The 26,768-nt window shown below is 36.5% G+C and overlaps 3 protein-coding genes across 5 annotated transcripts in view; 2 read left to right on the top strand and 1 right to left on the bottom strand.

Annotated features, from left to right (window-relative positions):
- The window catches only part of BBS7 (Bardet-Biedl syndrome 7), a 35,927-nt gene extending 30,166 nt beyond the window's left edge, over positions 1-5,761 (top strand). For both annotated transcript variants that reach the window (XM_060654259.3, XM_060654258.3), the window contains 4 exons: positions 2,717-2,826; positions 2,942-3,045; positions 3,177-3,300; positions 5,419-5,761. In XM_060654259.3, coding sequence (XP_060510242.2) covers positions 2,717-2,826; positions 2,942-3,045; positions 3,177-3,300; positions 5,419-5,552 — 472 coding nt within the window. In that variant the 3' untranslated portion in view covers positions 5,553-5,761. The remainder of the gene's footprint in view (positions 1-2,716; positions 2,827-2,941; positions 3,046-3,176; positions 3,301-5,418) is intronic.
- A 1,214-nt stretch (positions 5,762-6,975) lies between these two features.
- Positions 6,976-14,913, top strand: CCNA2 (cyclin A2). The gene is made up of 8 exons (XM_060654261.3): positions 6,976-8,037; positions 8,814-9,057; positions 10,562-10,674; positions 10,873-11,096; positions 11,977-12,184; positions 12,600-12,713; positions 13,154-13,287; positions 13,653-14,913. The coding sequence occupies exons 1-8, from the start codon at positions 7,825-7,827 to the stop codon at positions 13,699-13,701; spliced, it is 1,299 nt and encodes a 432-aa protein (XP_060510244.1). The 5' UTR covers positions 6,976-7,824; the 3' UTR covers positions 13,702-14,913.
- EXOSC9 (exosome component 9) lies at positions 14,391-26,377 on the bottom strand. 2 transcript variants are annotated; one of them, XM_060654260.3, is made up of 12 exons: positions 26,205-26,374; positions 25,767-25,861; positions 24,731-24,850; positions 24,515-24,617; positions 23,472-23,609; positions 21,843-21,925; positions 20,131-20,263; positions 18,772-18,860; positions 17,916-18,062; positions 16,991-17,169; positions 14,910-14,988; positions 14,391-14,538 (listed from the first exon to the last, which is right to left on the bottom strand). In XM_060654260.3, exons 1-12 carry the CDS (start codon positions 26,268-26,270, stop codon positions 14,454-14,456), a joined length of 1,317 nt encoding a protein of 438 aa, XP_060510243.1. In that variant the 5' UTR covers positions 26,271-26,374; the 3' UTR covers positions 14,391-14,453. The 2 variants fall into 2 exon arrangements, with proteins under 2 accessions (XP_060510243.1, XP_078301914.1); XM_078445788.2 differs by lacking the exons at positions 14,391-14,538; positions 14,910-14,988 and having other exon boundaries at positions 16,999-17,195; positions 26,205-26,377.
- Positions 26,378-26,768: the final 391 nt, after the last annotated feature.

Raw genomic sequence — 26,768 nt, 5'->3', positions numbered from 1 at the left:
TCTAGTTTCAGTAAAAATTCCATTGAATTTCTTTAGGCAAAAATAGAATATGGCTCAGAACTTGAGAGTTTAGAACAGTACAGGGTTTTGAAGCTATCATATTGAGGGTAGAGGTCATATTCTACACTCTTCTCAAGCTCCCAGTTGCACTCCTGCCCCTTTACTGTCACTACTCATTCATTTCCAATAGGCTTCTATAATTTCTGTTTCTGAATATAGTAGAGGCTACATTTTCCTTCTCTTTTGTTCCTGTCTCTTGAATGTGAAATGACCTATTTCTTGGGTAAGGCTGATTTCTCTACATCTGCTCTTTGAGCTTATACCTGTCTCTCTGTCTAGGATTCTCTCCCTAAACAGATTATTGAGCTATTCTACTTCTTGCTTCCTAGCTGAGACTTTACCATGCTAAATTCTGGAAATAGGAGTGAACACATAATTTTACCTCAGAATGCAGCCTTTTGGGACCAAGAAATATCCAGCAGTATAGCTGTTTTTGTTTTGTTTTGTTTTTGCATCAGTTCTGTTGAGGTTTTACTTTGCCCTCCAAGGGATCTTACATGTGTCTAAACCTGTAATAATGACTCCTGTTCTGAAGTACCACAGTAAACCTCACACTTTAATCAGAGCAGACAATTCAACATGCCCCTGGCATATTCTGTATTATTATAATAGCATACCTTTGTATTTTCCCATTCTGTGCCCTTAAGTATTCTTTCCTTAACAATCAAAACTCTACTTATCCTTCAAGGCTCAACTCAGTTGCTGTATTTTAAAGCCTTCCTTGAGATTCTCTTTTCTGTTCCCATAGTATTTTATTCTTACCTGTCTTAGGTATTTATTGTTATTTGTTTGAAGTATATAATAATTTTTATGTAAACTTGTTTCTTCAAATTAGACTTTAAGCTCTTCATGGGCAGAGTCAATTTCTTAATTATCTTTGTATGTTTCCTCCAAGTACCTACCACATGGCTTTGCTCAATGAATGTTTTTTGGGTGCCTAAATAAAATACATTTATGTGGAGAAAGTATAGAAGCATGTGCTTTGGAGGCAAACATACTTAGGTTTGAATCATGGCTCTGTGACTCACCAACTATTTGATCTACCTGGATTATTTAACTCTCTGAGCTTCAGTTTTCTTTTTTGGGGGTCGGAAATAATAGCACTTTGTTGAGCTGTGATGATTAAAAGAAGATAAACCATGTGAGTCATTCTACAGTGCCAGGTACTGTTAAGTGTTTAAAATTAAATATCATCAGTTAAAATTAAATACTAGTGAAAATATGATTTTTAAAACATAATTGAAATCAATATAGTATGTAGGATTCACCTTTCTAGAAAAAAGAATTAGCATTTGTCTACAACTAGTGAATATAAACTATTGGTGTGTGTGAAAACCAAATAAAAAGACAGCATTTAATACATGAAAGGTGGTATATGTATTAATTAGGAAACTTGATTATCATAGGAAGGAACCAAATACAAGAAGACTTAACCAAATAAAAAGAATTTATTAGCTCATATAACTTAAAAGCCTAGTAGTAATCTGCCTCAGGCAGAACAGGATTCCTGGCTTACCTGATATCATCAAAACTGTCTCTTTTCATTGCTCAGCTCTGTTTTTGTCTTTTTTTTTGGCTTTTCAAATAAGTGCCATGTGGCTACCAGCAATTCCATCCAGTTTTCTATCTTTTCATCTATCCCAGAGCCTCTCTTTCTGAATAGTTCCAAATAAAAGCTCCAGGATTGAGTGTCAGTATAAAGCCATGAGGTCGGAATACACTGCTAAATGCTTCCTTCGAAAGTCCCACAAATGGGGATGAGGCCAGTGCCAGTGAGACTACAGTTGACCCTCAAACAACACAGGTTTAAACTGCATGGGACCACTTATACATGGATTTTTTTTTAATATATATATAAATACAGTACATTATGGTAGATGTATTTTCTCTAATGATTTTCTTAGTAACATTTTTTTATTTTACTTTAAGAATACAGTATATAATACATACAACATACAAAATATGTGTTGATGGACTGTTTATATTATTGGTAAGGCTTCTGGTCAGCTAGTTAAGTTTTTGAGGAGTCAAAAGTTCTATGCGGATTTTTGAGTGTGCAGGGGTTCAGCACCTCAACCCCCACATTGTTCAAGGGTCAACTATATATGGATTGAGAAAGGTAAGAGAACAAAGAAATGGTTCTGTAAAGAAGATGAAGAGTCCTCTGTGCATAATAAGTGACAATAAATGATGGGCATGGAAGAATGAAAGATGTTACTCTTAGGTTTAATATCAGCTTTCTTTTGAGAATGAAGAATGTAGTCATGTTGTGATTTGGGTGATTACATCAAAGAAAATCATGTAAATAAGCAATTATAAATGCATTTTATATACATATGGGGTTAGTTGTTGGAAATTTTATTAGTGAAAGTAAAGAAAGATGCTTTAAGGAAGAACTTATAGGTAATTGTCATGTTTAAGAGGCATATATCTAACATCTTGTTTAGTTTCACAATTATGTTCAGAACTTGAATTGAATAATAAAAGTTTACACACTTAAATATGCTTTATATTAATAATGTGATGTGTATATAAAGAGATCTAAAATCAAATGAATTTTAAAAACCAGCTCCTAGTCAGAAAATATGTATTCACTGGACCTAGTTACTATATTTTCTTCTAAAGCTGTTCTTTTAAAAATATACTAATTTTATAGGAAAGGAGAAGGAGTTTTTAAATCTGACAACATTTCTACTATATCCATCCTAAAAGATGTGCTCTCTAAAGAAGCTACAAAAAGGAAAATTAACCTCAACATATCGTACGGTAAAAAAAAAAAAAAAAGAAAAATGAATTATTTTGGAGGGGTATTTTTGTTAACAGTAACAATGTTTCTGATCAAAGTGACTTACCTAATTGTGTCTGGATCAACTTCTTCTAGAGATAAATGAAGTATCAGTCAAACACACTTTAAAGCTAATCCACCCAAAGCTGGAGTACCAGTTGCTTTTGGCTAAGAAAGTGCAATTAATTGATGCTTTAAAAGTAAGTATGTATTTCGTGGATTCACAATCATTGTTTTATTGTGATGGAATTTCTAAAATTGTAAAGACTTTAAAGTTACACTGGATTGAATTTTGAACATTAAAGTGCTTCTGTTTTTAATTTTAAATAAGGAATTGCAGGTTCATGAAGGAAATACAGACTTTCTGATACCAGAATATCGCTGTATTCTAGAAGAGGCAGATCACCTACAGGAAGAATACAAAAAGCAACCTGCACATCTGGAAAGACTCTACGGTTAGTGAACTATTCTAGAAAACTTTGCCATATTCCTTTCCTACTGTTTACGAAGGATCATGTGAGAGAAAATGGGCAGAAAGATAAGCAAAGATTACAGCATTCATGAACCAGTGACAGCTAGTTTATTGTATCAAATTTTTTGTCAAATTAGTTTTCATATTTAATATTTTTACTGGGTAAAATGAAAGTAAAAAAGTGAAATAGGTGTAATGCAGTAAATTAATTTCTGTACATGAAGAAACCCGGTGTGAAGTGAATATAACCTATGAAGCATTAAAAAAAATTTTTTTTTAACGTTTATTTATTTTTGAGACAGAGACAGAGCATGAACGGGGGAGGGTCAGAGAGAGAGGGAGACACAGAATCTGAAACAGGCTCCAGGCTCTGAGCTGTCAGCACAGAGCCCGACGCGGGGCTCAAACTCACAGACCGTGAGATCATGACCTGAGCCAAAGTCGGACGCTTAACCGACCAAGCCACCCAGGCGCCCCAACCTATAAAGCATTAAAATGTAGGCTGTATTTCACACAAATAATTTTCAGGTTTTGTTGATACTATGAAATATCAAAATGCAGCATTTAGTATTTTTTTGGCAAAATGTAATAAATGATACATTGTGCTATAAATTTATAGTTCAAAACTCTTTTTGCCTTGGTGGTGACATGTTGGATGTTTCACAAATTGTCTTGAAAAACAGTGAGAGCAAGAGGGAGATGTGAAGGAAAGGAGAGAAAGAGGAAGAATGGAACAGCTTAAGGAAAACTTCTTTTATTTTGCAATCTTTATATAAGACCTGCTGTGTATAGCACACCTATTGATTTATAACATCTTTATTAATCAGTTGGGATATTTAATCCTTACAACAACTCTGCAAGATAGATGGTGTTATCTTCATTTTTTACATTTTCTTAAATTGAAATCTGAGACTAAAGAATTTGTTGTCACATTTGTAGTGGCAAAGCCTGCATTAGAACTTCCTCACCCCAAACTGCATGCTGTTTGCGCTATGCCAGATCTTTTAGAGTCAATTGGTATCATCTATCCACACTGATCTTAAGCCTGTCTAATGAATTTATTTTTTACCCTGGGACTTGCTCACAAACTATAACAATATCTAATATCTTAATATTTACAATATGACAAACACATGAAGATGAGTGGTACAAAAAACCATCTCTCACCACCAGTTCCAAAATCCAGAAAGCTTTGAAAACTAAAGCTTGTTTCATAAATCATTTGGTAGCAAATTTGACACGATCTGAATTAATAATTTAATGACAAACCTTACTTAAACTGGCATGGGGTTATTTATAGTCATTTTTATTCCACTTAATGTGAATATTTATCCACATATTTTGTTGCAGAAACACTATTCTGTTTTGTTATCAGATGTTGCCACTTATTCCCCTTGGATATTATGCCATATATGGTATATTCCTTTTATTATCTTTCTAAAATATAAAAAATTCTGAAACATGTCTTGGATAAATCCCAAGAATGTTCAATATATTGATGGAATATTTTATTTCAAATACAGCTGTTAAAAACAGAATCTGTCTACACTATCTCAAAATGGCCAGCTTGGTGGGAAAAATAAACCACTTGTGATGTTATATATACCAAAAGCAATTCAGAACTGGCCAGCAGTTAATTATCTGAATTCAGTAGCTTTTAACCAGTTGTTAAGAGGATTATTAGCCAAATGATTTATGTTTTGAAACTTGCCTTAAAGTACCCCCAAATAAGGGCACCTGGATGGGCTCAGGGGTTAAGCGTCTGACTCTTGATTTTGGCTCAGGTCACAATCTCACAGTTCATGAGTTAGAGCCCCACTTCAGGCTCTGCACTGACAGCATGGAGCATGTTTGGGATTCTGTCTCTCCCTCTCTCTGCCCCTCCTCTGCTTGCTTGATGGCTATCTCTCTCTCAAAATAAACTTTAAAAAGAAAATCCCCCAAATAAATATTGTTTATAGTATCAATCCCTTTAGCCTTGTATATTAAATAATGCAATTATGCGTGCTTAGAGAATTTCAAGTAATAACTTACTTTCATTAAGTACTGTGTTAGAAATTAGTACTAATCAATGATAGGAAATTAACATTTTTCTTTATAGGCATGATCACCGATCTTTTCATAGATAAGTTCAAGTTCAAAGGCACCAATGTAAAAACCAAAGTACCTCTTTTACTGGAGATTCTGGACAGTTATGATCAAAATGCATTGATTGCTTTCTTTGAGGCTGCATGAAATATATAAACAAGGTAAAGTTCCAGAGTTGTCTTTTTAAACAAAGTATGTTAAAACAGAAATACAGGACATGCTAACTGTACACACTTTTATTTCAAATGCTTTTTAATATCATCTAAAAATATTTAAGATGTGACTTCTTTTAGTAGTGCTTCTAATTTTGAGAAATGGAGCTTTTTAAAAATAAAGGAATTTTTATTTTAAAACAAGTGGAATGATTATAAGGGACGTTAATGAATTTTTTGCAAGTGGATATTTTAACTTTTAAATTGAGAAATATTTGGAAAATAAAAATCTATTCAAATATATAACAAGCTACACATATGTATAAATTGCTTTAAAGTTTTCAAAATGTCTTTACATACATTACTTCATCTGATCTTCACAATACATATTATTTTGTCAAGTCTATAAGAAGACCAATTCTCTGTGAGGTTAAGTGATAAAGAGGACATGCTGTTATTTGTAAAACTGGGATCAGATTTCAAGTTCTGTTGCCTGGCTTGTGTCCTGGTTACTGTATACGTTGTTAACTAGTGGAAGTAACTTACCAATTATTTTTTCTAGGAGTTGAGATTGATTTGCAACTGATTTCACTTTTGCTAGGTAATGTTTTTATGACCCATGCTCAGTTTGTGAAATGCTTGAGTTGCCCCAGTGCTATAAATAGTGGCCAGGGAAATGAGCAGAGCTTGCACAGATTGAAGGGATCTTAATTTGATGTCCTGTAACCAGTAGAGCTGTACAAATGTCCTATATGTGAATAGTGCAGAAATAGTGATGGCTTCTTAGATTTTCCTGTACTAGGATCCACTGATTACCTTTTTATCATATATGGAGGGAAATATGACTTTAAGGTTACAGAATACAGAAGTTTTATTCATTAATCTTAATTTACATTTTGTCATATTCAGGGAAATATTGTATTTAAAGGTTGTTTTAAAATGGCATAAAGATTATAATGGAAATAAGCTATTCTTTATGTTTTCAAGAAGGGCACATTCATGAATTTGTCAGAAAACAGTAATGCTTCTTAATCATATACCATTATATTTATTATATGCAAGCCTTGTATATTAAATTTGAAAATTTGTTAAAGTCACATATCACTGAGAGTTTTCTTTTAATGAGGTCATATTTTTATTATATTTAACCTTCATTTCTAAATGGAACAAATAATTATATCTAGGTCACTAGAATTTCACTGGTGCTTTTTGTTGGCTGCCACAGCTTGGCAAAATATTCATCAAAATCAGTGACTGTCTAGTTGAATTTCTTGTAGTACATTACTATTTTTTTATATATATGTTATATATATGATGTATCATATATATGTATCATATATGATGTATCATATGTATATATGATGCGTATCATATATATATGTATTTATTATATAGATATCAACTGTAGTTCAAAGTGGCACCTTACTTAATTGCATCTTCATTAGATAAATTAAAAAGCATGACTGAAGAAACACCTAAATGGTAAGATATTATAGTCTACCACTTGAATGTCAGTTATTACGTTAGCAGCGGGTAAATGATTTATGCTCATTATATAATCATGAGAGCCGTATGACATGTAGACATTACTCCCAATTAATAGATAAGAAAACTGAGGATCAGAGACATTAAATAACTGGTCCACGACTACCAGGCCAGTAAGTGGCTGGGTCAGATTTTAGACCTTGGGAAACCAGGCAGGCTAACTGAAGGTTCCACAGCTAACGACTGGGGTGGCTCACTAATAACTGCTTAAGTTTAACTCAGTTTATCCAAGAGGCAGCCCTAGCCCAGAGCCCAGGGATCACCTAGTGGCCCAGTTTAAAGTCACCAGAAACTCGGGACCCGCCTCTTCGCTCGGCGCAGGCGTTTTCCCTCCCGCCGCCGTTCGGCGTTTCTCCCCCTCTGCTGCGTGGCCTTCGCGGCCGCCTTCATTCGCCTGCGACTGTGTCGCCTAGAGTGACGTCACGGGCGTCGGCCCTTTCCATTGGCTCATTTCAATAGTCGCGGGATACTTGAACTGCATGAACAGCCGCCGCTCCGGCGGGCTGCTCGCGACATCTCGGGGGCGTCTTTAGCCCTCCACGCCCGGCAGTTCCTGCCTACGCCTTTCTCAGCTTACTTGGAACTCCGTGATCTCAAGCGGGCAGGCTGGCCCGGGCTGCGGCGGATTGCTACGGCGGGAGCGTTTCTTGTTGGGGTCGGCGGGACGGAGTACACGCCGCTAGGCGCCCCAGGCTGATTCCGCCGCGACCCCGGGAGCAGTGATGTTGGGCAGCTCCGCGCCGGGGCCTGCGTCCCGCGAGGCGGGCTCGGCGCTGCTAACATTGCAGCATACGGAGCTCCAAGAGGACCAGGAGAACATCAACCCTGAGAAGGTGGCGCCCGCCCAGCAGCCCCGCACTCGTGCCGGGCTGGCCGTACTCAAGGCTGGGAATCCGCGCGTTCCAGCACCGCAGCAGAGGCCCAAGACACGACGGGTAAAGAGATGAGCGGTATCTGCAGGAGGGTGGGCCGAGCGGGAGTTTTGCACGAGGTTTAGCAGGCCGAGGAGCGTGGCAAGAAAGCATCTTCCGAGCTTTTTTAAAGGGAGTCCTGGGTCTTGAGTCACCTTGGTCCCTAGTTTTCTGGCGTGTGGGATGCCACTTAATAGCTTCTCCCCCATTGCTCTCTTCGCCAGCTGTGTTATGTTGCCTGTCTGCTGTTTATTGGGGATGTTTTTCTATAGATAATGGGAGTCAAACCAAACCCTAATCAAGTCCTACGTGTGTCCGCGCTTTTCTCGCCGCTTTAAACCCCAGGCCCTGCCCTAGTATCTGGACCTCCTTCCCCTCTCCATATGGTTAAGATTACCTCAACTTTAAGAAAGGGTATAAAAAATACTTTGCTTTTAGTAAATTCCGCCATTTTGCCGGATTTGCTCGGTTGCTCCACCCTTGGGCGAAAGTAGTGAACCGACACCTCTTTGCCGGCTCTCCTAAACTTGTCATTTCTCAGCCTGCCCCTCCACCCATCTTATGGCCTTGATTAGTTTTGTATCTTCCACTTAGTGTGACTCTTTTTATAACTTATGTAGGAATGCCTGTAACGAATTTAAACATCCCTTTCTTCAGCCACTCAAACTTTACCGCATGGACTTTGCCCCAGTTTAATTTCCTGAGTATTTGGGAGTAAAAAGCAGACACTGAGACCCATAAGGGGAAGAAACCAAAACTCCATTCAACAGGCTCAAAGCCAAATATTTATTTCTTTTTAGGTTGCACCTCTTAAGGATCTTCCTATAAATGATGAGCATGTCACTGTTCCTCCCTGGAAAGCAAACAGTAAACAGCCTGCATTTACCATTCATGTGGATGAAGCAGAAGAAGAGACTCAAAAGAGGCCAGCTGAATCTAAAAAAACAGAACATGAAAATGTCCTGGCTTTTAATTCAGCCATTACTTTATCTGGACCAAGAAAACCACTGGTACCTCTGGATTATCCAATGGATGGTAGTTTTGGTAAGTTTTAAAGAACATCTGTATCAAATCAATGTAATCGTAATTATTAAATACACTGGGGGAGCCTGGTGGCTCACTGGATTGAACTTTTGACCCTTGATTTCGGCTCAGGCCATGATCCCAGGGTTGTGGGATCAAGTCCCACACCGGGCTCCCTGCTGAGCACGGAGCCTGCTTGAGATCCTTTCTGTCCCTCTCCCCAGCTCACTCCCACACTCTAAAATAAAAAATAATAATAATAATCTTTTTCTTTAACTAAAAAATAGGCTGCATTAATGCTATTTTGTACTTTAAGACATTTTCTTACTTGATCCTTAGCACATTTATGAACGAATAGATTTCAGTTGTATTCATAAGACTCACTTTGTACATACCACTCAGAGTATTTGAAAAGGATGCAGCTTTCAATATTGTGATATCTAACATCTCTTACAGCTTTAAGGTAACATTTATTTTTGAGAGAGAGAGAGACAGCGTGAGCAGGGAAGGGGCAGAGAGGGGGAGACTCCGAAGCAGCCTCAGGCTCTGAGCTGTCAGCACAGAGCCTGATGCAGGGCTTGAACGAATGGTGATATTGTAACCTGAACTGAAGTCGGATGCTTAACTAACTGACCCACCCAGGCACCCGTCTGTTATAGCTTTAAAATTTTGTTTCTGTAAATCCAGTCTGATACCAGAGAGGGACATTATTCTACTGTAAGTCAAGCATTGAACCATGGCTTTGCACTTAACCACATAAAAATAAAAGTAGCTGCTATAAAGACAGCTCTGCCAACAGTTTATGCAACTTCTTTACCATAGGTCTGCTGAGTCACTGGGCAACTCATTAAGTTTAGTCTCTAGTTCTACTGTGAGAAGTGGTCTAGAAATCGCAGGAAAATCTTTTGGAAATAAAGTAAAGTTTGTATTTTTATTTAAAGTTTGCCACAAATTTTAACCTCAAAGCGAACCCTGAAGTGAAAAGAATAATTAATGCCTTAAAAGATAATTTAAAGTTACAGACATGAATCACTTGTTGATTGTAGTGTTAATTTGTTTGAACTGCTTGTAACAAACCTCATTTTCTCATTCATACACTCATAGAAGCACTGCTTCTTAGTTAGTGCCTAGATTGTACTTTGAATATGTCAGACTTTGGGGTCTGCAAACTCTCAGGATAAATACTACATACTATCTCCAGACTGTTTTGGATTTTAACTCAGTCCTAACAGAATCACTGTGCCATCTGCTCTTATTTCTCATGGAATATGAATATTAACATAGTACTTGATTTTCAAACTCATTTTCCTTTTAGTGGCCTATTAGTATTTTTTCTTATTGATTAAAACCAAGTGGAGAGGGGGTACTAAAACCACAGTGAACTATTCTTTGTACTTTTTCATGAACAGCCCTTTTTAGTTGGATGAAATAAATGCTTTCATATGGGACTCCTTACAAGGGCAGTTTTGGCTATTAATTAGAAAATTAAACAATGAACTTAATCATAACTTCTGTATTTTCCCAGAGTCACCACATACTATGGACATATCAATTGTATTAGACGATGAAAAGCCAATGAGTGTCAATGAAGTCCCAGACTACCATGAGGACATTCACACATACCTTAGGGAAATGGAGGTAACAGCTCTCTGAATCCAATTTTTATACGGTTTTACTCATTGTGGCAAAATGAAACTGAGAGGATGTTTTTAAGTTCCTTAACTGGTGGTGAATTAGTCTAATGTTATACTGATGTTTCTGGTATGTGGCATCTTTGTTAATGGTAGAATAATCTAATTGTAATTTTAATATTATACTAAGTAACTGTCTCAACAGGTTAAATGTAAGCCTAAAGTGGGTTACATGAAGAAACAGCCAGACATCACTAACAGTATGAGGGCTATCCTTGTGGACTGGTTAGTTGAAGTAGGAGAAGAATATAAACTACAGAATGAGACCCTGCATTTGGCTGTGAACTACATTGATAGGTTCCTTTCATCGATGTCTGTGTTGAGAGGAAAACTTCAGCTTGTGGGCACTGCTGCTATGCTGTTAGCCTCGTAAGTCCAACTTGGTTTGTTGGATTAAGTGATTGGTACCTTTCTGTGTAAGGAAGAGGTTGTGATTTTTAACACTGACATTTTAATATACACAAGGCAGAGTTGGAAGCTACTTTAGGGGTAGCAGCATGAAACAGTGTGGAAACTAGTTTAGGATATTAATTTTCCCAGATCTAGATTCCAGGGTACCTTAAAGATGGAGACTGGCTACTTTTTTTTTTTTTTTTTTTTTAATGTTTATTTATTTTGAGAGAGAGAGAGATAGAGCACGAGCAGGGGAGGAGCAGAGAGAGAGGGAGACACAGAATCCGAAACAGGCTCCAGGCTCTGAGCTGTCAGCACAGAGCCCGATGCGGGGCTCGAACTCATGGACTGTGAGATCATGACCTGAGCTGAAGTCGGATGCTTAACCGACCAAGCCACCCAGGCGCCCCGACTGGCTACTTTTTAATACACTTGGACTAGATTACCAAATTTAAAAAAGTGTGGTTCCTTCCATCAAAAAGTGCTTTCTGGCATAAAATCATGTCTTCTTAAGACATGGAAATTAGATTTAAAAACTAAAAATGTTTATTTTTCTAAGAATTTCCTAAATTTTCATTTACTTGAACTCTGGCATTGTTACCATCTTGGGAACTCTTAGGCCTCTTATTTGACTGCATTGGGACAGATGTCCCACGAGTCCTGTATTGATTTGGGTCTTTCAGTTAGCATCTATCTAGTCTCTGCTGGTAATGGTCAAAATCAGTGGAAACAGGCAACTGGTGGAGTGTAGGTTTGGGACTCATTCCATGTATTCTGCTAAAGCGATTTCAGAATTAGATAAACAGCTTGCTTCTCTTTTGGAAAGACTGATTACTTAAAACTTTTTTCATTGTAGAAAGTTTGAAGAAATATACCCCCCAGAAGTAGCAGAGTTTGTGTACATTACAGATGATACCTATACCAAGAAACAAGTCCTGAGAATGGAGCATCTAGTTTTGAAAGTGCTTGCTTTTGACCTAGCTGCACCAACAGTAAATCAATTTCTTACCCAATACTTTCTGCATCAGCAGTCTGCCAACTGCAAAGTTGAAAGTTTAGCAATGGTAAGTTCTTTTCATTTTGTTGAATGAAGATTCTTAGGTCACACAGTTTAATTACATAGCTTTGGTCAAGGGATTTAGTATTTAGGGGACAAGTTAATGCTATAGTATAAAGAGAACCTACCATTGGTGAAAGGTAACATGAATTCGAAAGTAACTAGGAGTAGTGGAATGAGGATTGAGTCTTGGGAAATGGAAGCCAGAAGAGTTTTAAAAATTATTAAAAGAGGAAAAAATACAGGATGAAGATGGAGCAAAACACTAAGATAATGGATAAGGGCTGTGACAATTTTTTTTTCCTATGGTTGCCATAGAGCCAGTCTTAAAAACAGGAAAATATTAGGACAGAAGGCAAGGATTTGAGGTTTGAATTCTAGAGCTCTTGTGATCATAAAGTATATTTACATTTTCATTGCAGTTTTTGGGAGAATTAAGTTTGATAGATGCTGACCCATACCTAAAGTATTTGCCATCAGTTATTGCTGCAGCAGCGTTTCATTTAGCACTCTACACAGTCACAGGACAAAGCTGGGTATGTATTTCGATGTCTTCACACTTCTGCCTTGCAACTTAAATAGTTGTGTCAGTTAAGTCAGATAATTGTCCTATACAAGAGATGGTGGTCTAGAGGTACTAACCTGGAAAAACTTCAAAAAATCTGCACTGTTTAAAGTGTCTTACCTATTTAGTAATGTATGTTTGTTAGGTAGAAAGCTTAGTTATTACTTGGATTTGAAAGGTGTGCTTAAAGGATCAGGCCATAAGACCTGCTGCTGGCAGGGAAAGTAGTAAAAATTGACCAAAGTCAGCATAAAAGATGGAATAATGACTTGAGAAAACTAGATTTCTTAGCTGGAGGTGTTGGCCCTGAAATTTAACGAAACTCCAGCTTAATGCCAACTACTAACTCATTATGTTTGGTGTCTGTTCCTAAAAACAAAACTCAGTGCTTCTCTACCCACTTCTCTGCAGCCTGAATCTTTAGTTCAAAAGACTGGATATACCTTGGAAAGTCTTAAGCCTTGCCTCATGGACCTTCACCAGACCTACCTCAGAGCACCACAGCACGCACAACAGTCAATAAGGGAAAAGTATAAAAGTTCAAAGTAAGAATTAACATGATACTAAAGAAGCTTGCTTTTCCAGGCTATTGCATGATTCTGGGACACCTGACATTTTAACTTTATCAAAGGATTCACAAAACAGACACAGCCTCCCTAAGAAACTGTTCTCTTAGCAGGCCAGGTGTTCTGAGTATGCTGTAGTTACCCTTTCTGTCCTGCATTTTGAGGGAAAAGAGGGGAGAGGAACGGGTATGCGTGCATGTTTTGTGAACCAGACAATGATTGTATAACCATTAACTCAATCAGCATACAAACAGGATTTTTGAGTTCCTAGTATATGTATCATTCCATGAGCCCCTTTACCCAATGAATATTTACAGTTGTTTTTTTTTTTTCCCTATTTCCAGGTATCATGGTGTTTCTCTCCTCAACCCACCAGAGACACTAAATGTGTAACAGTGAAAGACTGCCTTTGCTTTCTAAGATGTAAATCACTCCAAGTATATGGTGTACAGTTTTTTCTAAGGTTTTAATCTTTACAATCATTTCTGAATACAGAAGTTAGGGTCAAGTACAAATTATGGTATCTATTACTTTTTAAATGGTTTTAATTTGTATATCTTTTGTACATGTAACTGAGATATTTGGCTAATTTTAAGTGGTTTAAAGTATTAATGATGCCAGCTGTCAGCACAATAAGAATAAGAATAAATGGATTTAGAAAATTTGGTTTTGTAAGTCAAATTTGATTTGACTACGGTATCACTCAGAAAAATTAATTTCATTTACTATAGAAGGGGACTGGGAAGGCTTCTCTTGTGTAGGAAAATGGATAAAAGTTTGAGCATCCATTTTCCTAAGCCACTGGATCAATTTGGTGACTTGCGCATAATCCAAGCATATCTGGAATAAATCTGTGCTTATTTATCTGTTGTGATGATCCTGAGAATCTTTCAGCTCTTTGTACACACTATGAAAATGCTTTTTCATTCCTCATCAACTTTTACACTTTACTGAAGTGACAGTTATTTAAAACCTGTTAATGTTAAGTTGTCCAAAAGGTTTATTTTAAAGCATAATGTAAAAAACTATTATGGAATTGACTAGATTTTATAATGGATTTGTGAAGAGAAAAATACCCAAAGTTATTAGCACTGAATAAATATCCTTTTAATAGTTATATACACAAATATACAACTATGTGAGCTTCAATTAGCAGCTCTCTTCTTTTTTCTCTTTTTCACTGGCTTTTTACTTGGTGCTTTTTCTTGTTTTGCACTGATGGTTTGTGTTCTGTGAATAAAATAAATTAACAGTTTACTAACAGTATTAGCACTACAAGCTGATACCATGGGTGGTTTGCCACACTCATAATATTTTGCTCGTTAATTTTGGATTACCAAAATAGGAGGCCTTATTTCTTCCAGTAGAATATAGAACACTTGCCAACTATGAGAATAAAATGCAGTATTACTTTAAAAGTAATCCAGTTTTATAGAATTAGGTCCTAATGTTTTTAAATCTCAGTTTGAAGAAACCACAGAAAGAACAGCTGGATTTCAAATTAAAAAGGGGGTGTCTGTTTATAGTAGGATAAGATGAGAATAAAACCAGAAAAGTCTTGAGTATGTGTATACACTTGAAATAAATCAGAAACTTGTTACCTTATTTTCTTTGGATTCTTGTCTGGTTCTAAAATGATCATTTCTTCCTCTTCACTGTCTGAGAGTACTATGGGGGCATCTTAAGAAAATGTTAAGGAAACAATATAAATAATCTCTTGGAAATTTTCCACATGGGTTTAGGTCAGCAGTTCTAACATTCTATTTCTGTACAAATATCCCAAGCTACTCTGAGTGGAGGCTTACAGAACTACTTGGTTCTTTTCCTTAAGTAATTCCTTGGAGCTCTGAAAAATAACATTACTTTATTTCCTAAAAATTCTGTAATTACGGGACAATTATATGTGTTCAATATAATTACATTTCATACATGTCATAAGAGGAGAAAAAAATCTATATAACTTTCTATTAGAAACAATACTGGAAGGAAAATACCTAGAAGCAGAATTATTGGGTCAAAAGGCATACACATTCTAAAAGATATTTTGCCAAATTCTGCAAAAATACTGTTCCAATTTATACCCCGAGAAATAAGTATATGAAGAATCCATCTTCCTATTCACACTTGCCAATGGTGACATTTTTAATATTGCCTAATACAGTAGTCAGAAAACATCCCCTTTTGCCTTGAATTTATTTCCTTTGTTACTACTAGGGTTGCCTATGAAATATGTTACTGGCCATTTGTATTCTTTATCTTTGACCAGTTTTTCTCCTAAGCCTTAGTTAATGAACGATATATATAAAATGTGAATTAACCCTTTTCCCAGTTGGCATATCAAGTCTTTGAGTTTTCAGTTAGTTTCTCCTTGTCTTCCACAAGGAGAAAGGCTTCAGAAAGGCTTTACCTGCTTTATCCTCCCAATTATCTTAGGTCCACTTTGATTATTCAGTTGAAAATACTATTCTTCAAAGCAGCAACTGAGTGTTTAGCATTAACCTTATTAATCTTAGAAAAATATTTCACAAATATATAAAGAGGCATATGCAAGGATGCCTACTGCTACTGGAGCACTGTAGCAGAAAGTGGTAACATTTATCAATAAGGGAATGATTAGGCCAACCTAGTTATTGTCAAACCTACAATTCTATGTAGCATTTAAAAGCGTGGCTGATCTATATGCAATGACAGGAAATTCTAACTATTCATTCACAGTCCCTGCATTCAAGCAGCTTATCTTGGTGTAAAAATACAGTAAATACCTAAGGGTCCCAATCAATGGGGATTTTTTTTTTCCTTATAAAAACCCTAGCAGGCTCTTAGCAATGTTTATAGGCAATAATTTCATTCCTTGACAGTAGGCAGCTATGCATATTATATACATAAACAGTATCCCCTTCACTATTTTTTTCAGCCAGATTTAGTAAATGCACCCTTTAGTTCTCTGCCAGCCTACTTCCTACATCCAAACTTGTATGATTTGGTTTTACTACATTAAGAAAAAAAAATTTTGCGATTATTATGGGCCAAGCAAGAAACTGGCTTTCCTAACAGTAAAAACAACCACAGGTTAAAAACAATTTTCTTCAGTTCTACAGTATTCCAGGTAATTCTAGAGTTTTGTATGTTCTAATACCACTCTGATACAATAGCCATATACGGCTATTTAATTTTAACTAAAATTAAAATTTAAAATTCTTGTGTCACAAACCACAGTTCAAATGCTCAGTATCTGCATGTGGCTAGTGGCTATTATATTTATTGAACAGTGTATATATAGAACATTCCTAACATTAAAGAAAGTTCTATTTGGAAAGTACTACTCTAACGTTACGATATGGGCTTTTTATGTTTGAGTCTAGAAACTACAAAGGAAAAACAGCATGTAGTAATGAAATCTTTAAGAAAAGCCTCCCTTTAAAACTGGCTCAGATATACATACAAAAGAAAAAAATTATTAAAAATGCCACTACATACCAAAATACCACTACTCCACAAAGATAAGCACATTGTTTTAGGAAAGAACTGGAGTAATATAGTTTAGCATCAACAGCTTAACTGAAATTTAAATCACAAAATATTTAGCCCCTTTAAAAAAAGAACTGCCAATACAAAAATAAGATCCCTACAATAGGAAGATTCACATGTATTACATAAAAGCCGTAAATAAAGTGTTACCTACCTTGACTTCCAATATTGGAGACTTCTCTAGTGTCCATTTTTATACTATCAAGAATGATAGCTTCATCACTGCCACCATCATCCTCTTCCTTCTCAGAGTCTTCAAGGTCACCCCAGGAGTTTTCTATTCCCTCTCCAATTTGGGCAGTTCCAGGAGTCCAAAGCACAGGTTTAGAAACACGTAACAAGTTAAGAAAACTTTACTGCTACTTGATGCAGTGTTAAAAAAGATGAGAATGAAGGTTTCAAGACTGAAGTGTTCCTCAAGTTTGTATGTAAAAATTTTACTAATAGTTACGCTACGGGACGGCTGACCAATAAAGAAAAAAACATGTAACTCACATAAGATTTTATGGAAACAATGGTGAGAAACAACAAGACATACTGGCTTTTAACAGTTGTAGTAATAAATTTGGCAATTGGATGAATAAATAATTTCCAAGAACAATGTTTATAGTATATAAAATGCTTGACCATGCCATTGAGATTAAAGAACAATTTTCCAGGTGCACCTGGGTGACTCAGTTAAGTGTCCGACTCTTCGGCTCAGGTCATAATCTTGGTTCATGAGTTCAAGCCCCATATAGGGGTCTGTGCTGACAGTGTGGAGCCTGCTTGGGATTCTCTCTCTCGCTCCTCATCTGCTTCCTCTGTCTCTCAAAATAAATGAAAAACATTTTCCAAAGGAAAATAAAATGGTGCGAATTCGTTAAGATAGATTATTTCTTGTTTTTGTAGGATAGCTAAAGAGGTGGATGTTACACCAAGGACTTAATATAACTAATCACTATCTTGTATCTTAAATGCTTTCTCTAACAAAGCAGTGTTTCAGAAAACAAACTTCAGTATGCACACCTTCCCATATACCTAATGACGCCAAAAATGACATGAATTCTGTTCCTGAAAAAACCACCCAATAAAGATACACTTCTGAAGGAGGTTCAGCTTCCGCAATAATTTCTTCTGCTTTCTCTTCCACATCAGAGGTATCAATAGGGGCCTTTTCCATTTTAAATGCTGTGATTCTTTGGCTTGCTATAGACTCCGCAAAGCCAAACTTGCCACCTTCTTTCCTGTGTGGGTGTTTTTTGTTTTGTTTTTTTTGTATTTGGGGGTGAAGAGAAGTGAAAAGGGGGGAATGAGAGAGGGAAGAGAAAACAGGAAGGGAAAAGTTAACCATTTTATCCTTTTGATGGAGGAGAAAAATTAGAAAAAAGCTATTTGACTAACTTAACCTCACCAATTTATTATGCTTATCAATAGAAATAAAAAAGTTACTATAATTACCATTTACTGAACCATGTGCCAGGCAAATGCTAAGTGCTTAAAAGTATATTGTTATCGAATCTTCAAACCAGTTCTACCAATAGGTATTAACCAAATAGGTATTACCTCCCATATTATAGAATACTGAAGTGATAAGTTATAGATCTTGCTTAATGTCACACAGTAGGAAACAGAGATGGTAACCAACCCCAGTTTGTGTTCCTTCTGTTAATTTGGGCTACTAGATTCTTTTTTCTGAAAAAAGTGTTCATTTTTTTATAGAAAAATATTCTGTGGCTTCTCAATACAGATTATGTTTAAATTGGAATACAATATAACAGTTCCATCAACTTTCAAAACATATTAAGTAGTATGTATATTCAAATTAGATTAACAAATAATGGACGATGGAGTATGAAAATTACATGGTTACCCTTGTGCAAGAAAAGTCATTAATGGAAAAATCTATTAAAAATAACAGATTAGAACGTTTAGTTCTAAAAAAATTAAACTTACCTAACTTTCTGGTCATTCTCCAAAGCCTTCTGTATTAGCTCTGTAATTTCCAATACTTTCACACCAGCTATTTTACTACATCTCAATACCTATTTATAAAAGTGAATTCTGTTATTTAAAGACACCAAACTACATAGCTTTCTCTAACAAAACTATGCATATGAGAACAGTTTTTCTACCTTTATAAGCCTGACCTTTTCAAATATGAAAATACAATGTAAACACAAATTAATGCAAAATGTGAGCATTGTTTTAAAATATCTGAAGGATTATCATATTAAGAAAACAGACCAAAAACTTCCCTGACAGTGTAAAAGATACCACTGAAAAGGCCACAGACATATATTATATACTCAGGGATGCACTAACTACCTTGCTGTGTGAGTGAGTGATCCACAAAGCACTAGTTCAAGTCATGGCTACAGTGTCCCCAGGGAAACTTCTATAAAGCAGAGATTCCAAGACCTCAGGGACCTAATGGATTAGAATCTCTGGAAATAGGGATCTGGTAATGGTCTTAATAATGGTAATAGAAACTAACATTTACAGCATACTTAAGAAATGTTACACAGTGCAATATATCTATGTGTACTTACTACATTCTTTTTTAACAAGGTGTCAATATTCCCTATTTTACAGATAACGGAGCCAAGGCACAAAGATATTAAATCATTTGTAAAAGATCAGTTAGTATACGGCATAACTGGAATTCCAACTAAAGCAGCCTCTGCCCCACCTGTGCTATATGCTATATGTTGATCTATCTTCTAAAAGCCTCCATGTGAATCTGATATGTAGCTGTATTTGAGAACTACTGCTTATTGTACCCAACTTCTGAGAGTAAAACTATCTTTTTTACCTAATTTCTACTTTTTGGACACTTTTTTTTTGAATAGGGATATGAATCTCTTTCCTCACTGGAAGGAAAAAAGTGTTCCTCTGCATAGAAGGGCTAGACTCTGGACGGCCATAAATGGAGCAGGAAGGAAGAAAGGAGGATCCCTTGCAGCCACCAAAGGAACATAATGATAATATTGAAACCAGATTCTAACATACCCTAGAATCAAACATTGAAAACATCCTTGATGGATTTTAGTTAAACAAGAAAAAGCTTCTAAAAAGAAGAGAACTGTTCTTTTTTTTTTTTTTTTTTTTTTAATTTTTAAGTCTATTTATTTTGAGAGAGAGAAAGAGATGGAGAGTGGGGGAGGGACAAAGAGAGAGAGGAAGAGAGAATCCAAGCAGGCTCATGAACCACAAGACCATGACCTGAGCCGAAATCAAGAGTCGGATGCTTAACCGACTGAGCCACCCAGGTGCCCCAAGACCTATTAAGAAAACATTAATCAAAGCACTAACTTGATCCTTCAGCAGCATTATCCCACCACTGGATTGGATAGTACAAATCTCTCGATGCTTGTTCATGGCAATCACCAGCAAGCCATCCATTACACGTTCTTCTCGTTCATTGGGATCCACCAATAAATATGTACTGAAATGAATGTTAAATAGACCTAAGCAAATCTGAGGCTGAATGCCTGTCAATTTTAAGATAATGAACATTTTTAAAAGATAGCATTAATAAAGTTTAACACAGTGAAGGTCTGAGCCCGTGGATTTGAGTCACTTTAATGAAATGAGATGAGAATTCTACTTTTTAATGGACAAAATGAATGGTAAGTGAGTATCAGTAACTATTAGAGTAAAACCACTTAAGTTCATATTGGTTTTATTTAAATAATATATATTCTAAACCTAATGCTATCACTTTGATGAAATGACTTGTGGCTCATTAATAAAAACTTAGATAACATTAATTTGGTTAATTTTAAAGGCTCCCTGGTATCCTATACTCTGAAATTTTTCCAGGTTCTGCTAATGTCTCTTTAAAAAAATACTATTTCCTCACTGTGTAATGTTGGTCTCTAGTGACATGTGGCTATTGAGCCTTTGAAATGCAGCTAGTCCAAATTGAGATGTACATGAGTGAAAAATACTGGATTTCAAAGACTTAGTAGAGCTAAAAGAATGTAAAACATCTCACGAATAATTTTTAAGATATTATATATTAATATTTTCGATATAAGTAAAATATATATAAAAAATTTATCTGTTTCTTCTTTTTTTTTAATGTTTATTTTTGAGAGAAAGACAGACTGAGTGCAAGTGGGGGGGCGGGCGGCAGGTGGAGAACTGAGAGGGAGGGAGACACAAAATCTGAAGCAGGCTCCAAGCTCTGAGTTGTCAGCACAGAGCCTGATGCAGGGCTCGAACTCACTAACGGCAAGATCACAACCTGAGCCAAAGTCGGACACTTAACCGACTAAGCTACCCAGGCAACCCTGTTTCCTTTTACTTTTAATGTGGCTACTGGAAAATTTAAAATTAGATATACAGCTCATGTTGTATTTCTACTGGACAGTCTATTTTCCCGCTAATGAAATTCTACACTACAATGAGTAAAAGTTGAAAGCTTTTCTCTAGTTTTATTCATAAAATTATTCAAATACCTTACTTATATCTCCCTTTGTTTCTGAAGAGATAAAAGGCTCAAGCTTTCATTTAAAGGTACCATTACATGGACCTACAACTCCAGTTTTTCTGTTGTAGGAAGAATTAGCAGTGAGTTGTGAAGAAACTACTAGAGAAATGAAGAAAACTAGATTTTTTTTCCCCCATTTGTGAACCATTCCCCCTATGACTTGCTGCTATAACCACTCCATCTAATATGCTCCTCTAACATGCTCCAAAGTCCTCTGTCTTCCATTAATCCACAGTAATTCTCACCCCATTTTCCCTACTTACAGCCTAGCACACAACTCTCCTAACACCTGTACATCTCTAGCACCACCATCCTGCAGTAAATTTTTAAGTATCCTATGAAAAGTGTTGTCAATTCTATTGAAAAGGCTCTTTGTCAACTAATGCCCTTACAAAGAAGAAAAAAAAAAACCTACAAGGTGCTTTAATATTAGAGGAGGTATTTGTTCATTTGTCCATAGCACATTTGAACAGACAGAAAAGTCCTAGCTGCATTTATAATTTCAGTCCACGATAAGAATGAGACTTACCCTTGCTGGAAGAAAGCAAAACTGACACAAATGGGCATGTGGTGGATGCTCAGTGGTACAGGATCACGCTCTTCAGGTGTGTACTGTTTGGAAACAGAAGTTTAATAATTAGTCACTAAATGATAAACATATAAAAAATATCTGGCACATCAAATATTAAAATAAAAAATGAAATCCCTTTAATCCTTAGTACTTAAATAACTCTTTTACAATTATGTTTGACTTTGCCACTCGTTCCTTAAAACTTTATGCAAAAACAAAACAAAAAAAACTTACTGAGGTATAAATACCATAAAATCCACTCATTTTAAGTATATATCTACTCACTTTGTAGTAAACTTATAGTTATGTAACATCACCACAGTCCAGTTTTTTAACCTATCCATTACCTCCCAAATCTCCTTGAGCCTGTCTGCAGTCACTTCTCACTCCTACTCCCAGCTCCAAGCTTTCCATTTAGGTGGAATCAAGTAATTTTGTCTTTTACATCAGTTTCCTCTGAAGTTAGCATGTTTCATCCATCTTGTAGTACGTATCAACAGTCCGGTTCTTTTTACTGAATCGTATTCCACTGTATGGATACTGCATGGACACCGCATTTTGTTTTTTGACTTATCAGTGGATAAACATTTGGATTGTTTCTGATTTGGGGCTATTACGAATAACACTACCATGAACATTCACATGAAAGTCTTTTACTAAAAACGTATTATCATTCCTCCTGAGTAGATTCCTAGGTATGGAATTGCTGGGCTGTACAGGTTGACACTTGTTTTTAAGAAACTGCCAATCTTTTCCAATGTGGCTGTTCCATTCTACTTTACCACCAGCAATAACTCTACAGTACTTTTTAATCTTTCTATTTTACTTTCTTATACCAATTCCCTTATCTCAGGGAACATGTCTCTATTGTTGAGAAACCTTTGTCTCTACTTCTAAATCTTTAAAGAGTCTCCTTTAGTCTAATGCCTAAAAGCAGCACATGAATGACTGCTCAGAAATTTATGCATGTGATATTTACTTTCATAACTTCAAGACTCAAACTATCCACAGTGTACCTTTATCATTCCAGCATGAATTCATAGAGACTGAAGTTGACATATCGAGCAAAAAAGAGAAAGGCAACGGAAATAGTAAAAGTTAACAGTTTTCAAAATGTGGCCCTTACACTGGCAGCATTAGTATCACTTGGGACCTTTGTTAGAAGTACAAATTTGTAGATCCTACCCCTCCCATTTTCTGAGGGTAGAGCTTAGCATATGTTTTAATAAGCCTTCCAGTTGTTTCTGAAGGACTTTTGCCAGAGTAACAAGCACAAGTGTCTCAGTGTGCTGAGAATCATGGGTTTTTCACACACATGGTCCCTAAGCCAACTACTTCATCAATCCCAAGAAAAAGTCATCTGGTTTTATTCTAGAAACGAAGATAGGGTGTGCTTTTATTGACACTTTAATACAAGAGATTTAAGAGATTTCAAGGACAATTTCGACCATATATCATTTGGGCCTTATCAATTTTAGGACATCCCTAATTACCATCTATAGTAACAATTCACTAATAAGTTGCCTGCACCTCAAGGATATTCATTCAATGACAGGAATAAACCTAGCTCAAATCATGGAAGCTTACCAGTGTTACTTCATCTCCTTGGACAGAGACATCAGGTCTTCGGAAGTGACACAAGGCTACAATTGCAGCAATGCTGGCAGCATCAATAATATTCCCATCGTGATTTAATAAATGTAGGTCCACACGTATCTGCCAAACCTGAATGTGAATTTAAAACAAAAATAAATCCTAACTGATCACAACCAGTGGCTATATATAAGGAAAAGTAACATTGTGTGCAAATTTTTCTCTTGCTGTTAAAACATGCAGTTACTCCTGTCAATAAAAAAATACTTAAAAAATGTTAAGCCTAGCCAACATCTGACGTACCAATTGTTCACTTTTCTGAGTCATCTGACAACAGTAAAATATATACTCTAAATAAATAGAACCACTATACAATTAAAACTAAGATTTCTCCACCCCCCAAGCCTAAATGTTTTTACTGTGTCTCCTAACTTTAAAACCTCAAACTCTTAGGTTTTCTTGACAATATTTTAATGTTGTCAAAAATATTTAATATTTTAATAACACTACAAGTAATCCAAATAGGAAGAATCCTATTCAAAGATAGTCAAAAAGATAGTCAAAATACCCTAATCAAGAATAAAGTTCTAAAATCATTATGCAGCACAATTTATTGAGAGTATTAGTTCCAGTGTCCACCTACCACTGCCCCCCTATGTAAGTAACCCTTTATGTCAATAAACCTATACAAAAGGATTTAATCTGTTCTTCAGTTCTTCATTCATGAAAAAGGAACACATTACCTGCTTCTATCAAGTCACTTAAAGAACATAAGAAAATAAATCAGAATATATGAAAAACCACAAGTTCTTTGAATAAGACATTTTTACACACATCCAAGTTGATGCTTTCACCAATGTTTATTGTCCCTTCAGAGAGATGATATGAAGTTCTATGGGTAGCACTCAGGGACATTTGAAGTGAAGTGAATCAGTATAAAACTAAATTAACAGAAGCTGAGAATAAGAGTATAGATACAGGAATCCATGAATCAACAATACTCAACTAAGATTAATAATTTTGGGCATATTCCCCACCTTTTCACCAGCAACAACACAGAGAGATTCAGTGTCTATACACTTCGAATTTCTTAGACATCTTTCCAAGAGTCTATTCAACTTCACCAAGAGATCTGACTGCCTATGAAAATAGGAATGGGATAAAGTCATGAAATATAACACCAGGTATTAAAACAACAGCTTGCTGTTAGGTTCTCATCTGGCTAAAGCAGCTTTAAAAGAAGATTTAAATACCTGCCAGGTTCAAAAGCTGGGGCAGCCATCTGAGAGAGTTCAAGGTTAAAAAAAAGAATACCTTCTGTTGCCCTATTGAGTTTTGGAGAAACAAGTTCACAGGAAACCTGTCCAAGAACTCTGCAAAGATAAAGTACAAATCTGTTAACTAAATATATCTCCTTTCCAATTAACAATAAAACCTAAAACAGATACCAAGTTTAAATCTTACTCTGAGTGATAACATACTCAGTATGTTATTAGAAGTTGAAATTATGTATAAAGATAATAGAGTATATACAGAAAATAAACACATATTGGCATACCCCCAAAAATAACAAGAAAAAACATCTTATTACTATATATATATATACACTTTATTTTTTGATCAATGATCTTTACTTCTCTTTTCTAAAACAAATATCTGTTGAACAAGATGGCATGAAAACTTGAGATTTCTTAGTTTTCATATGGCATATCTGGCTAACATCTGACCAATATCCTCACAGCTTCCAAACGAGTATTAAAAACCTAATTCTCGTGTCAGGAAAATGAGAAAAGTAGGACTACAAACTCAGGGCAATTACTGCTGGCTGTATATATGACTTGAAAAGATCAGAAAACCATGTGACACTCATGTGACAAAAAATATGACTGGGTGCCTGGGTGGCTCAGTCGGTTAAGTGTCTGACTTCAGCTCAGGTCATGATCTCACAGTTCCTGAGTTCCAGCCCCGTATAGGGCTTTGTGCTGACAGCTCAGAACCTGGAGCCTGCTTCTGATTCTCTCTCCCCCTCTCTCTGCCCCTCCCCCGCTCACATTCTGTCTGTCTCTCAAAATTGAAAAACATTAAAAAAAATTTTTTTTAAATATATGATTAAAAATTTAAATGTAACTATAAAACCCAAAAACTCTTGCATTAAAGAAAATATATTTATCTTGGCAACGAAACAAAGAAGTCTGTCCACACTTCTTAGCTGCTTTGTAAACAACAAACAATAAGGTTCTTTTAAACTTCTCCCTATTGCGCTTTTAAATAATTTGAATCCTTTGTTACCTTGTTTTCCCAAGTTCCACAATACAGCATCCATAATCTGTTCCAAACGTGATCTTGATGTTCCTATAATCATAGGTTTGTCTGCCATCCAGCCGCTGTAAGCACAACATTCGTTCGTTTATTATTTCAACAAATATTTACTGAGCAGCTACTTTATGCCACGGCTAAACATTTGGGAGAAACGTGGGATACTAACCACTCCCCATAGGAGAGTGGAAACTACGTGCCCCGGCACTAATAGTCGCTGGGGTAACTCCAGCCTTCAACTGAACTGGAGGGGGCGGGGAGAGCCTTAGGGATTGGGGGAACGCACCGGCGGTTCATTCCAGGGGCTCCCTGGGCCTGTGAAGGCCAGCTCTGCGCGTCTAAGCCGGAAGACTAGGAGCGGCCGGGCGACCAGAGCATCCACGCACCGCGAAGTTCCCCGGGGCCATTTACCTTCTTCTCTTCGATGGCGCGGAGTAGGAAACGGCGCTCGCAGTTTGAAAGTGGCGTCTCCTTCATGCTGTAGGAGCACAGGACACACTAGCACCGGAATCCGCCGGGAAAACTGAACTTGGTCCTCTTCACGCGTCTCGGCTCGCTCGGACGCGCAGGAAATTTACGTCATCAAAGCTCGGCGGCTGAAGGTGGGAAAGCCAAGGCTACCGCCGTCGCTAGTGCGCAAGCTCAAAGCGAGGTTGGCACCTGCGGAGCTGGCTAGGAGAAGCAAGTGAGTTTAAGGAGGCGAGTTTCTGAACGGGAAAGTCTGTTTCTTTTATCATGAAGTGTAGGGAAGAAAAGGACACGAAAACAACGGTCAAGGATAGAAATTAATATCAGTAGAGGGCTTTCACATTTCACCCTTTCTTCAGTTCTAGCGGGATAGACTGGACGGGTATTATTGTTATTTTACAGATGAAGAAGTTGAGATTTAGCCAGTAGAAAGATGCAGAGGCAGAGATTGTATCATTTTCAGTGGAGAAACGCTGGAATAAACGGGCGTAAGAGGAGAGGAGGGAG

Source organism: Panthera onca, chromosome B1 (assembly GCF_046562875.1).
Source record: "Panthera onca isolate mPanOnc1 chromosome B1, mPanOnc1 haplotype 2, whole genome shotgun sequence".
In the NCBI taxonomy this organism is placed as follows: Eukaryota; Metazoa; Chordata; class Mammalia; order Carnivora; family Felidae; genus Panthera; species Panthera onca.
The sequence above is the reverse complement of the archived record's forward strand: the minus strand, read 5'-3'. Positions and strand labels throughout refer to the sequence as shown.